Raw genomic sequence first — 13,812 nt, 5'->3', positions numbered from 1 at the left:
CACACATTTTTAGTAGAAATACTTAAAGTTCTTTGAATACTTTAACAACTGACTGAAAATGACAGTTTCCAAAAGCTCTGAAAAATTTCAAAAATTAATTCATTACAAAAATCAGTTTTAACCAATTTAAAATAAATAGAAACATTCTGGTGAAACACTGTAAAACCACCAATAAATCGATTAAATACGAGTTTCTGGGTGATGCTCCGGTTGTCGTGTTGATATATTTTGTCGGTATATGCTTAGTTCGAGAGTAACATTTGAAAATTTTCAAAAATTGTAAAAGCCTTTCAGATTTAAATTTAAAGACATGACACGTCGAAATCAAAATTGTTGAAAATTTGTGTTTTTAATCGTTCCACGAGAGTTTAAATTAAAAGTTTTAAACTTTTAGTTCTAAATATCTTATAAGTTGCAAGTACCTACCGAACACAAGAACTTGGAAGCTTCAAATTTTTTTTTTGTAAAGGAAATATTAAAAACTGAGTAACTCTGAAATATTTAATTCAATGAATTTTCAAAATGTTCTGTCTAGATATAGAATCTATTTTTAATTTTTGAAAGATGCAAATTGAAATCGCATGAAAAATATTAAAAAATTTAGGAAATTAATAAATATACAGAGATGTCGAAACTTTAATATAGTCAGCAGTCCAACCCGAAGAATTTAATAATTTTTAAAAATTTTGAAATATCTAAGTCTGAGATTCTAAAACGTCGAAAAAAATTATAAAAGACAGAAAATTTGCCCCCTTAATATTTTAACATATATTCCAAAAATTCGAAGCAATAGCAGAACGATTTAAATATTTTGGAAATTTTAGAATGTACTTAAACATTTAAATTTAACGATAACGAAAATGTAAATCATTTTTAAAAAATGCAAATTAATCTTCAAGTAGAAATTTTAATTTTTGCTAAAACTTAAATTAAGATTTTTATGAATTTCAGAACGTCTAAAACCTCTAAGAAATGAACAAAAAATTGAAATCCTGCTGATATATTAATTCCACGTTTACTTTGAAAGTTTCCAAATCTTGCTAACTCTGTAGAACTAACTAAGGAACTTACAACACTAAAAATATGAATCTAAGAATATTACAAAAATTTCAAAATTTCAAAAGTAAAAAAAAAAACACGAATTGCGAAAGCCACAATTTTAAGATTTCTGAAAAAAAAAACTTGGAAAGACATTTTTCAGATAGCAATATTTTCGAAATATTTAACATTTCTTGAATATTTTAACAACTGACCGAAAAAAAAACAGCTTCCGAAAGCTCTGAAAAATCTTAAAAATTAATACATTTTGACCTGACCTGTTTTTGAGTTAATTTTGGACCCTGTTTTTTTTTAAGCCAGTACCTGCTAAAATAAAACTGACTTTAGCAAATGACATACTCTCTAAGAAAAGAGAGGGTGGGTGGGCGGGGCTAGCACCTGCTAAGATAAGACTGAGTTTAGCAAATGAGATATTTTGTAAGAAAAGAGAGGGTGGGTGGGCGGCGCTAGTACTTGCTAATATAAAACTGATTTTGGCAAATAACATATTTTCTAAGAAAAGAGAGGGTGGGTGGGCGGGTTTAGTACCTGCTGAGATAAAACTGATTTTGGCAAATAAGATACTTTCTAAAAAAAGAGAGATTTCTAGTTCCTACTAAGATAAAACTGATTTAGGCAAATTAGATGCTTTCTAAGGAAAGAGAGGGTGGGTGGGCGGGGTTAGTACTTGGTACCCTTTTTTCTTAGCGGGTATGTCATTTGCCAAAATCGGTTTTATTTTAGCAGGTACTTGTCCGGCCATCCGCCCTCTATTTTCTTCGCAGGTATGTTATTTGCCAAAACCGATCTTATTTTAGTAGGTATACTAACTCCGCCCAGCCGCTCTTTACTTTCTTAGAGGGATGTCATTTGCCAAAAGTCAGTCTTATCCTAGCAGGTACTAGCCCCGCCCACCCACCCTCTCTTTTTTTTGGAAGGTATGCCATTAGCCAAAATCAGTATTATCTTAGTGGCTATTAGCCCCACCCACCCACCCTCTCTTTTCTTAGAACGTATATGATTTGCCAAAATTAGTCTTATCTTAGCAGGTACTAGCCCCGCCCACCCACCCTCTCTTTTTTTAGAAGATATGTCATTAGCCAAAATCAGTATTATCTTAGCGGCTACTAGCCCCACCCACCCACCCTCTCTTTTCTTAGAAGGTATGTGATTTGCCAAAATTAGTCTTATCTTAGCAAATACTAGCCCCACCCACCCACCCTCTCTTTTCTTAGAAGGTATGTGATTTGCCAAAGTCAGTCTTATCTTAGCAAATACTAGCCCCGCCCACCCACCCTCTCTTTTTTTAGTGAGTATGTGATTTAACAAAATAAGTTTTATCTTACAAGCTACTAGCCCCACCCACCCACCCTCTCTTTTCTTAGAAGGTATCTCATTTGCCAAAATCAGTCTTATCTTAGCAAATACTAGCACACAAAAATATTGAAACATTAAATAAAAATGAAAATATAGAAAATGTACCTACATCCAAAAATTTTAGAAATTTCTAAATATAATATAAACTTCTAAAACCTCGAAAAAATTGCTAGAAAACTGAAAGTTTGCCGAATTAATTTCTTTAACATGTTCATGTTCTGTAAGTTCTAAATATTTAATAACAAAACGTTTTGAAAAGTTGGAATTTTGACGATTTCTTAAAAATTTGGAATTCTTCTAATTAATTTCCGATTTTTGTTTAAGATTTCTTAGTTTAATTTAGAAACAAAATTTTCTTAACAGTATTCAAAAATTGTGGAAACTCTTCAAAATTAATTAATTAATATAAAAAATTCCGTGTATAAAATAATTAAAAAAAAGATGAGATTCCACCAATTTACAGGTGCTCACTGCGCTTGATTTTTCGAATTTGTTTTTTTTTAGAATAATTTAGCTTCATAAGAACGTCTATAGGATTATTATAATAACTTGACTGATTATGTTAAATAAGAATATTACAAAGGCGAGCGCAGCGAGCAACGTTTAGATGTTATTAAAAATTACTTCTCAGTGTCCCTGAGAAACTAAATTATTATTAAGAGGATATTTTTTTTGTCTAAAAAAGATGATTCTAGTTGGAGAGACTTCAGGAATTTAAAGATGCTCGCTGCGCTCGTATACTAAGGATGTTGTTTTAAGTCCAGAGATTTATTCTTACAATAGGACTCAAACAATTTCCCTACAACCCTTTCATGTATATTTCTATAAGAATAAAGCTGAAAAAATGCGAGCGCAGCGAGCACGTTCGGGTGTATTTTAAAAACATATTTATTGGTGTCCCTGACAAGCTAAATTATAACAATTTTGTTGTTAGTTAAAATAACGCTCGCTACGCTCGCCTTTTAAAGGTTGATTTTATCATAGTAATTTACCTCCAAAGAGAAATGCCGAGAATAAAATAATTAAAAAAAGAACATCGCGAGTGCAGCGAGCACATTTATTCGTCGTTGTCTCTGGGAAGTTAAATTATTATTAATGAGAGAATTTTTTTATGTCCAAAAAAGTCAATTTCGGAAATATTTGTGAACACTAGAGTCGGAGAAACGCCAGCAACCTGAACGTGCTCACTGCGCTCGCATTCTAAGTTGTATTTTTAAAACTCTAGAGATTTATTATTATAACTGAAATCAAATACTTTTTCTTGAATATTTCTGAGAATTCACAGGTATGGTATATTTTGCTAATTTTTTGGAAAATTTTGAGATGACGTCATAAATTTTTTGGTTGACTTAAACCATTTGCAAGATTACAGAGCATTTTCTTTTGCAGTTTCAAAGTTAAATTACAAATGTCATACATTTTTTTTCCAAAATTTGGATTCTCGGGTTAAATCTTAACACGGATTCATAAACTACACGTGTGTGTTATTTAATTTTAACTATTTAAACACATTATTGTGAAACATTGTAAAAGTGCCAATCGACGTTAAACATGAGTTAATGAGTGATGTTGCAGTTATTGTGTTGTTACTAAACATAACCTTAAAATACACTGACATTTGAAAGTTATAAAATTCACACAGCTGTATAGTAAATAAATATTAATAATTTTTGCAACATAAACATAATGGATATTTTAGCGTGCACAATTTTATTATCTCTATACATTTATTGCATTGAATTTTAGATCCAATATATGATTAACGTCAATATTCATTAGCTGTTAATTTTGTACTTATTAAATTATTTTGAATTAAATTATTGGGTTAAAGGTTTAGATTCCATTTATCGCACAGTTTGTTATTTGAAAACAATAAATATTTTGTTGTCTCTGCGATGTCAAAAAAACAGTAAGTTGAACAGTGTGCTGTAATTAAGTTGCCATAACTCCGTTATTAATCAAAATAAGCCACTTTGGCCACGATTTCTGGACTAATTTTAAACCTACAACGTAGTGAAAAAAACTCGGTACTTAATCGCAACACACCCTGTATATTTCCAGTCGAGTCAAACCCTGTCCCTCACTACTTCACTCACCCGTATGCAGCCTCGTGTGCTGTTGAACGTGGCTTAACTGCTTGAACCTCCTGTCGCAATAGGAACATTTGTAGGGTTTCTCTCCTGTGTGCACCCTGATATGTTGAACTAGCTGATGATTACTGCTGAAAGACTTGAGACATTGCTGGCACTGGTGTGGTTTGACCTCTGACCGCCCCGTCAGCTCCCTCGCGTGCATCTGCATCGCAGACTTGTGCATAAAAATCTGAAAGAACACCCCAAAATAAGCGCTTGAACCCTCCGAGACGGCGGTGTTGAGAGTGGTGGATTGTGTGAGTACGGTCCTGGCGCGCCGAGACTATCCCTTTTAATTTCTTTCCAACTTTTTAACCCCGTCCTTTCCGTTTTTCGTTTTGCCCTCTCGTTTTTAATCACAGCTTTCTGAGATTTCGACGCTTACCTGCCGTTTTAATTCGTCATTATTAAAATAATGCTTCAGTTTTAATATTTCATTAGGGCGAGGGGCGGAAGGGTGAGTTTTTATAGGGCCCGCTGAGAGTTTTCGACGAGATTTTCGTTTTATTGGAAGGGGGTGGTGAGGGGTGGGCGAGGTAAGATAGTGCGGGAGGATGTGTAGATTTGCCTTGATTAATTTTAAACAGGGATAGTGAAATGGTAATGGTGGTATTAATAGTACTTAGCTATAATTGCAGGTTCTAATTATTTATACATACTTTAACTTCGCCTGTTAATATTAATAACATTAATGCATCACAAATGCAGTTAGGAACTGTTTATGCAATATTATAAATTATTGAACGAAAGTATATGCAAGTGACCGATACGATAATAATTCCGCCTCAAATAAAATCAAACGATTTTATTATTAAAAAAAAAATTATGCTTGTTTCTAATTATACGGTTGTCTGTAATAAATATCTGACATTTCGTTTATTATAGGATAGTAAAACATGTAATGTCCAAGTTTAATTACAAATTGAAAAGTATAGATCGAAACCGTATTATTAATGAGGTCATAAGTACTTTTACGCCAAAACAGTGAAAATGATTCTGTTTAATAAATTTCGTACAATTTTAATTAGCTACTGTAAAACACCTGAAATAAAATTCGCCCGAATCGTCATACCCAAGCGTTTTTTTGGTATCAATTAGACTTGTCGTAATTAGTAAAACATTGCAGAAATTTGTTTCTACGGCTTTTAATTTTTTTTTTAACTAGTCATAATTGTCATAATTTGTTATAAATTAATATAGTAGTAAGTCAGCAATATAAATAAAATTCATAGCTATCACTCGCTGATAGTGTTAAAATTATTAATTAATATAACTTAAAGTAAAAGTGGACACATCTTCTACTTCCTAAAAACCATTATATCAATTACTGAAACAATAAACTTATCTAACTGCAATTGTGTCATCATAATCTTTATTTATAACTAATAAAGGAAGTAATTAATATAGTAGATAAATTAAAAATGTGAAGGAAACTCAGAAACAGAATTTGTTTCCTGACTAGACAATATTAACATTTTAGTAAATTAATTAATTCCATTTAGAAGACATAGTAATTATAAAAATAATTACAACATTGGAAGTAAACACTGTCTTCCGGCATTAATTTGTAATTTAGATTCAAAACTTAACTTAACCACACCTAAAATAATTACGTAAAATTAGTCACAATTGACAAAAAAAACACAAATATCTGAGTAAAATTGATCAGAATTATTTTATCAAAAAATCATTATTGTGCCAAGGGCAATTTTTTAAAGTAAATATGTTTATAAAATAATTTCATTTAAATGGCGAGTAATATAATTAGCGATAATTAAAAACATTCCAAGTACGTATTGGAAATTATTATCATAAATGACTTTTTATGTGCTCGTGGTTGAATGCGTAAATGAAAAATATCAAGATTTACTAAATATAACTTTGCTAGTATAAATACTAATTTTTACGTCAATTAGTAGTAGTGAGTTACAATTAGTCGAACTATTTAAAAAATTAAGCATTAAAAACTAGGAAGCAGAACTTTTGTTTCAATTGTCAGCGATTTTGAATTAGTCCTTATTGTTGCAATTAGTAAATGTAATAATTATAGTAATATAAATTCAACTTAGTATCATAATTAGGTGTACCCTGACTAGATAATGTTAAAATTTTAGTGATGGATAGTCAGTTATTGCGTTCAGTTATGTAAGTTTTATTAATTATCCCAGATAATTAATTCCATTTAGTAGACATAATTATAAAAGTAATTAAGGACAATGGAAGTTAATATCCTAAAAGGTGTAATCCTATCTTCAATTAGAATTTAGATTCAAAAGTTAATTTAAGCGCAGCTGAAATAATTAGGTAAAATTAGTCACAATTAACAAAAAAATCACAAACATCTAACTAAAATTAATCGTAATTATTTTATCGAAATAAGTACTATTGTATCAAGAGAAATTTTGCTTTTACAGAAAAAAATTATATAACTTAATTTCTCTTAAATGGCCAGTAATTAAATTAGCGATAATTAAAAATATTCTAAGTACGTATTGGAAGTTATTGGCATAATTAAATGACCCATGATGTACTTGGTGGATGAATACCTTAATAAATACGTAAATGAAAATTATCATGATTTACGAAATATAAGATTTCTAGTATAAATACTAATTTTTACGCTAATTAGTATTAGTGAGTTACAATTAATCGCACTATTCAAAAATTTAATCATTAAAAACTAGGAAGCAAAACTTTATTTCCATCTTTCGGTCACTTTGAATTAATCCTAATTGTTATAATTTATCAAGGCAATAATTAAACTACGTTAAAAAAATTAGTAATATAAATTAACTTAGGCTCATAATCAACTGTATCCTGACCTGAATGATAATAATAAAGTTTGAGTAAATTGTCAGTCAGTTATTGAATTTTGTTATGCAAGTTTAATTAATTATCCCAAATTTGTAATTCCATTTAGAAGACATCATTTAGAAGTAATTAAAGATAAAGGGACTTAATACCGTAAATGATGTAATCCTATCTTCAATTAGAATTTGAGTTCAAAACAGTATTTAACCACAACTGAAATAATTACCTAAAATTAGTCACAATTAACAAACATATAAGTAAAATTAATCGTAATTATGGCATCGAGAATATTTTTACTGTATCAAGACCCATTTTTTTGCAGTAAAAATTTAAGTATATAACTTAAATTTATGCCAAATGGGCAGTAATTAAATGAGTGATAATTAAAAATGTCCTAAGTACTCAGTGTAAATTACTATCATAATTAAATGACCTTTTATGTGCTTGTAGTTGAATATCTTAATAAATAAATAAATGAAAAGTATCAAGATTTACTAAATATAAAATTGCTAGTATAAATATTAATTTGTAAATTAGTAGTAGTGAGTTACAATTAATCGCACTATTTAAACATTTAAGCACTAAAAACTTTGAAGCTTGACTTTTGTTTCTATTTTTCAGTAATTTTGAATTACTCCTAATTGTTATAATTAATCAAGGTAATAATTAGTACTTAAAAAAAATTAGTAATATAAATGTAACTCAGGGTCATAATTAGGTGTATCCTGACTAGATAATGTTCAAGTTTTAGTAAATAACAGTCAGTTATCAAATTCTGTTACATAATTTTAATTAATTATCCCAGATTTGTAATTCCAATTAAGAGACATCAATTAGAAGTAATTAAGGATAATGGCACTTAATAGCATAAACGATGTAATCCTATCTTCAATTAGAATTTAGATTCAAAACATAATTTAACGATAGCTGAAATAATTAAGTAAAATTAGTCACAATTAACAAAAAATCCCAAAGATATAAGTAAAATTAATCGTAATTATGTCATCCAAACAAATATTACTGTGTCAAGAGCTATTTTAAGTATTTCTACATTAAAAATGTAACATTATAACTTAATTTCATTCTAATCGCCACTAATTAAATTACGATTAATGAAAAATATCAATATTTACTTGCTAGTATAAATACAAATTTTTACCTGAATTAGTAGTAGTGAGTTACTTTTGTTTTTATTTTCATCCATTTTGAATTAGTCCTAATTATTATAATTAGTCAAGATAATATGTATTACATTAAAGAAATATAGCAATATAAACTCAGCTTGGTAAAGTTTAAAATTTTAGTAATGAATAGTCAGTTATTGCATTTAATTATATAAGTTGTATTAATTATCCCAGATAATAAATACCAATTAGTAGACATAATTGTAAGTAATTACTAATCAAGGAAATTAATACCGTAAACGATGTAATCCTATTTCCAGTTTTACTATAGATTCGAAACTTAATTTAAGTATAGGTGGAATAATTACGTAAAATTAGTCATAATTAATAAAAAAATTACAAACATGTGGGTAAAATTAATCATAATTATTTCATCGAAACATTAATTACTGTATCAAAAGCCATTTAGCTTGTACAGTAAAAATTTGTATAATTTAAATTCATTCAAATCGCGAGTAATTAAGTTAGCGATAATTGAAAACATTCTAATTACGTACTAGAAATTAATATCATAATTAAATACTTTTTTAACCACACAAACGTCTAAGTAAAATTAATCATAATTAATTTATCCACACAATAATTATTGTTTCAAAAGCAATTTTACTTTTACAGTACAATTAGGTTTTTTTTTAATTCTATTAATTATCCCAGTTAATTGTTTTTAATTATGAAATTAATTAAGGTCATAGGAAATTAATACCATAAATGTCGTAATTCTATCTCTTATTACAGTTTAGATCCAAAACTTAATTTAACCACAGTTGAAATAATTTTGTAAAATTAGCCATAATTCACTAAATTAATTAAGGTTAATGGAAATTAATACCATAAATGTCGTAATTCTATCTTTTATTACAATTTAGATCCAAAACTTAATTTAACCACAGTTGAAATAATTTTGTAAAATTAACCACAATTAACAAAAAAATTAAAAATACTTTTTGTGCTTGTGCTTGAATACGTTAGATAATAAATTCTCATTTTCTGTATAAATACTGTACACTTTTCTACCACAGCTTTCTCTTCAAATTAGTCATACTGGGGAAGGTCTCGTAAGTAAAAAAATTAAATTAAAAATGTTTACATGTTCTTGTTTTTGAATCCATTAGAGTAAGCTCTTGGAAATAGAACTTGTTTGTTTGTTCTTGTGAGTTTGAATTAGTCATATAATTTATAATTAGTTAATGTAATATATATTGATTATAATAATTACTAGCTGACCCGACAACGTTGTTTTGCCATATAAATTATTTCTAGTGAATATTTTGTTCCACGTTTTATTAATTACCTGAGCTAATTACTTCTAATTAATACTTATAATTAAAAAATTAATTAAGAGCAACGCAAGTCTCAGATCATACACACCCTGTATATCGACACTTCTCCAATCATCCATTACAAAAATTCCCCGAAAACCCACCCCAATTTCCCTCTAATCACCCACCTGCGCCTCTCCCTCCCTCCACGCAAATCACCACCCCACAATGATCTCGTTTCCGTCGTTTTTTTCTCCGGACATGATTTATCGCATTGTCTTGTCGCCGCGACCGTCCCCAAGAGATAAAAACAACTGTTTCATACACTCTAAATGAAAAAAGCAATTCCGCGAAACCACCACGATCGTATATCAAGTTGGCGGGCTTATTACCATGACACCTCGAGCCACAAAAAATAATCCCCCTGAAACACCCTGTATGCACTTCCATGACCTATGACACGTCAAGGATGTTCCTGTGGAGTATCATTGCCACTTTTAAACAAACAACAATGGAATGCATGTGAATGGGGCAATTAAAGCGATAAGCGGATTAAAAACAACGAGGGGTATACAGGGTGGCGCGAAAAACTGTGTAGAACTTATCATTACTAATGATAATATTTGGGATATGTCGGCGTGGGTGATTTTTGGCCGCCCTGTACACTCCGTCCGCCGAGATTCCGTCCGAGATTAAGCCCCTCGCAAAAATTTGTGTAAGAAACTCGTAATTTATAACGTCACGTCATTCTATTATAAATTCAGATTGTTGGAACACCTGCTAATATAAAACACCATACAATCAATGGAAATTGCAAAGTGGGAATAACGCAGACAAAATTGAAGGGGTCGTTGAAATTTTTATGACAATCCGACAATCAAGCAACTTTACAAATATTTCATAAAACCTATAATCCCATAATTATTTCAGAGCGAATTACGCGACTACACAGGTGTCCAATAATTGGCCGCCTTTTTTCCATCGGACATAAATCTGATTTGATTGCGTCGATTTTTTCCAAGCCGCGTAATAATTTAGAATTAATTGAATTACGGGCGAGTTTGAGGTCGTCTGACGGTAAAGTGACTAATTTATTTCTTGCATAGCTCCGACTGGACCGGCGTAATTAATGAATAATTGATATTAAAATAAATCTTTTCGTAATTATTAATTACAGTATTGCTATCGATTCATAAACGAGTTACGATTTTCCGGATACAAGCGTACCGTTAATTGCTTTTAAAAGAAAAGATAATAATGTCAGAGCGGAGCCGTTATGGTAGTATTAGCTTGATTATTGTAATAATAATCACGTAATGATGGGGCTGCGCTAAAATTGATATTATATGGTCGGACGCTGGAAGAACTGCCTTTTTTTAATTAGCGGTTTTTAATGAGCGCAGATTCGACCGTAAATTGGCCATTTTACGGCGATATTCGCCGGATTTAACGAATTAACGGTGGCGGATCCGCTGATTGACACCGTCGAGCCGTTAATTAACATTTCCAAATTTTCTAGTGACCGGTCGAGAGCGGTAAGCGGCGCTCGGAAATAACGCAAGCGGTCACGATGACCAACATCTGCTAGCAATCTTCTTTTTTCTGAGGATTTATTATAAGTTGCTAAGATTGAGGAGAAAACTCGGCACGCAATATAAGCACTCCTACACGATCTCATACGGTAAAAGAACCCAATTATACTTCCTCGTTTGCCTCCGTAACACTCCATAACCTTTATGTCGGATAAAAGTAGTCTCGTTTATGTACGAGGTGCGTTCAACTGTTAAATTATGCTAATTTGGGTTGTTGAACATTTGTGTATATGTGGCGACATAAAGATAAAATGCAGTTGCTAAGTGTGGGGAATTATAAGTAATTTTAGGAATTTTTTTGGTAGACAAATCGAGTTTGTTTTCGGTTTTTTATTAGTTTAATGAGTTACTATTACTGATTTACGGTAACGCATGCGATTATTGCTTGCATAATTCTGCGGATAGACGACTTTTCCTATTTACATTTTGATTAAATGCAGCACTTGTTGCTGACGTTTATATTTTTTCTATAGTGATAGTAATTTTTTTTTACCTACAAAAGTTGTATATTTTTAAATACAAACACCCTATATATTTTTACAGATTTAGATTATTTATTTAAAGAAGGAAAAATCTGCAATGATACACGAATTTGTGGTCAACAATTTTCGATGGATATGGAAATAAATTCCCAAATTTAAAAATTCACAACGCCTCCATTTTTAAACATGGAGGTCTGAAATTTTAAACAAAAATTTTCTCCACACCTTACCCCCAACATACTTTTAAAATAGAAGAACTGTAAAACTTATGATAATAATTTATGTTTTCAGAGTATACAGTCTTACAAGTATTGTACTCCCAGTATAAAGTGGTTTTTATGACAAGAAAATAAACATTATCACCTCATTATTACCCTACGACGGACAATATGAGTTGACCGACCACTTTCTTATTTATGGCTAGGGATTTACTCCATTGTCCCCATCATCAACTTCGACACAATGGTCCTATCATAAAAACGACTTTAAACTGGGAAGACAATATAATTTTTTTAAATTCGCGATTACTTGAAAACATTTGGAAAAAATCTTTGTCGTAGTTTAATACAACCAGTATAAAAAATAAGTATATGAAATTTACATGTAAAAGTTGTATATTTTTAAATGGAACACCCTATATATTTTTAGAGATTTAGATTATTTAATTAAAGAGGGCAAACGCTACATTAATACACGAGTTTCTGGTCAATAATTTTCGATTGATATGGAAATAAATTTCCATATTTAAAAATTCACAGGGTCTCCATTTTTCAAGATGGGGTTTGACATTTTAGACAAAAATTTTCGCCACACCTTATCCATAATACACTTATAAAATGGAAGAAATTACGGCTTTATACAGGGTGATAATTGTTTTTTTCAGAGTCTACGGTATTACAAGAAGTATATATTTTTTATTTTCGTGATTATTTCAATAAAATACAAAAAATCTTTGCAGCAGTTTAAAAAAGCTTACTTAGGATGCAGATCAAGTTTACATACAAAAGTTGCATATTTTTAAATGGAACGTCGTATATATTTTTACAGTTTTCGATGGATATGGAAATAAATTTTCATATTTAAAAATTTATGAGGCTCCCATTTTTAAAGATGGAGGTTTGAAATTTTAGACAAAAATTTTCACCACACCTTAGCCCTAATATACTTACAAAATAGAAGAAATTTACAGCTTATTTAGACAGGATTATAATTTTTCTTTTCCAGGTCTACAGTGTAGCAAGAAGTATATATATTTTTTTAATTTCGCAATTAATTGAAAAAAAATTGGAAATAACTTTGGCGCAGTTTAAATGGAACATCCTATATATTTTTATAGATTTAGATTTTTTTTAGGAAGGAAAACGTCACAAATTCAGGTTTGAAATTTTAGACAAACATTTTTACTTCTAACATACCTACTTATAAAATAAAAGTCTATATCTTATTTATAAGGATCATAATTTTTTTTTCGGAGTCTAAAGTAATGCAAGTATGTAGGTATATATTTTTTTATTTTCGTGATTATTTTTTTTTATTCTTTGTTGCATAAAACAGCTTACTTATGCTGTAGATGAAGTTTATATACAAAAGTTGTATATTTATAAGTGAAACACACTATATATTTTTACAGATCGAGATTATTTTTTTAAAGAAGGAAAAAGCTACATTGAACAAAAGTTTTGGGTCAACAGTTTTCGATGGATATTGAAATAAATTCCCATTTTAAAAAATTCAGACGGTCTCTATTTTTAAAGATGGAGGTTTAAAATTTTAGATCATATCAGATCTCTAATACCCTCATAAAATAGATTAAGTTTACAGCTTGTTTATACAGGATGACAATTTTTCTTTTCAGAGTGTATAGTATTACAAGAAGTAATATATTTTTTTAATTTAGCGATTATTTGCCGCATTTTAATACAGCTTCTTTAGGATAA

At 29.9% G+C, this 13,812-nt stretch overlaps 1 protein-coding gene across 7 annotated transcripts in view; it reads right to left on the bottom strand.

Annotated features, from left to right (window-relative positions):
* LOC135142580 (zinc finger protein 768-like) overlaps window positions 1-13,812 on the bottom strand; it is a 159,258-nt gene that overhangs the window by 65,760 nt on the left and 79,686 nt on the right. For all 7 annotated transcript variants that reach the window (XM_064074301.1, XM_064074306.1, XM_064074304.1 and 4 more), the window contains one exon: window positions 4,512-4,737. In XM_064074301.1, coding sequence (XP_063930371.1) covers window positions 4,512-4,737 — 226 coding nt within the window. The remainder of the gene's footprint in view (window positions 1-4,511; window positions 4,738-13,812) is intronic.

The sequence above is a fragment of the Zophobas morio genome, unplaced genomic scaffold, assembly GCF_036711695.1.
Source record: "Zophobas morio isolate AGI-343-1 ecotype UQ-CSIRO unplaced genomic scaffold, CSIRO_AGI_Zmor_V1 ptg000049l, whole genome shotgun sequence".
Classification (NCBI taxonomy): Eukaryota; Metazoa; Arthropoda; class Insecta; order Coleoptera; family Tenebrionidae; genus Zophobas; species Zophobas morio.
This window is presented reverse-complemented; position numbering and strand designations above follow the sequence as displayed.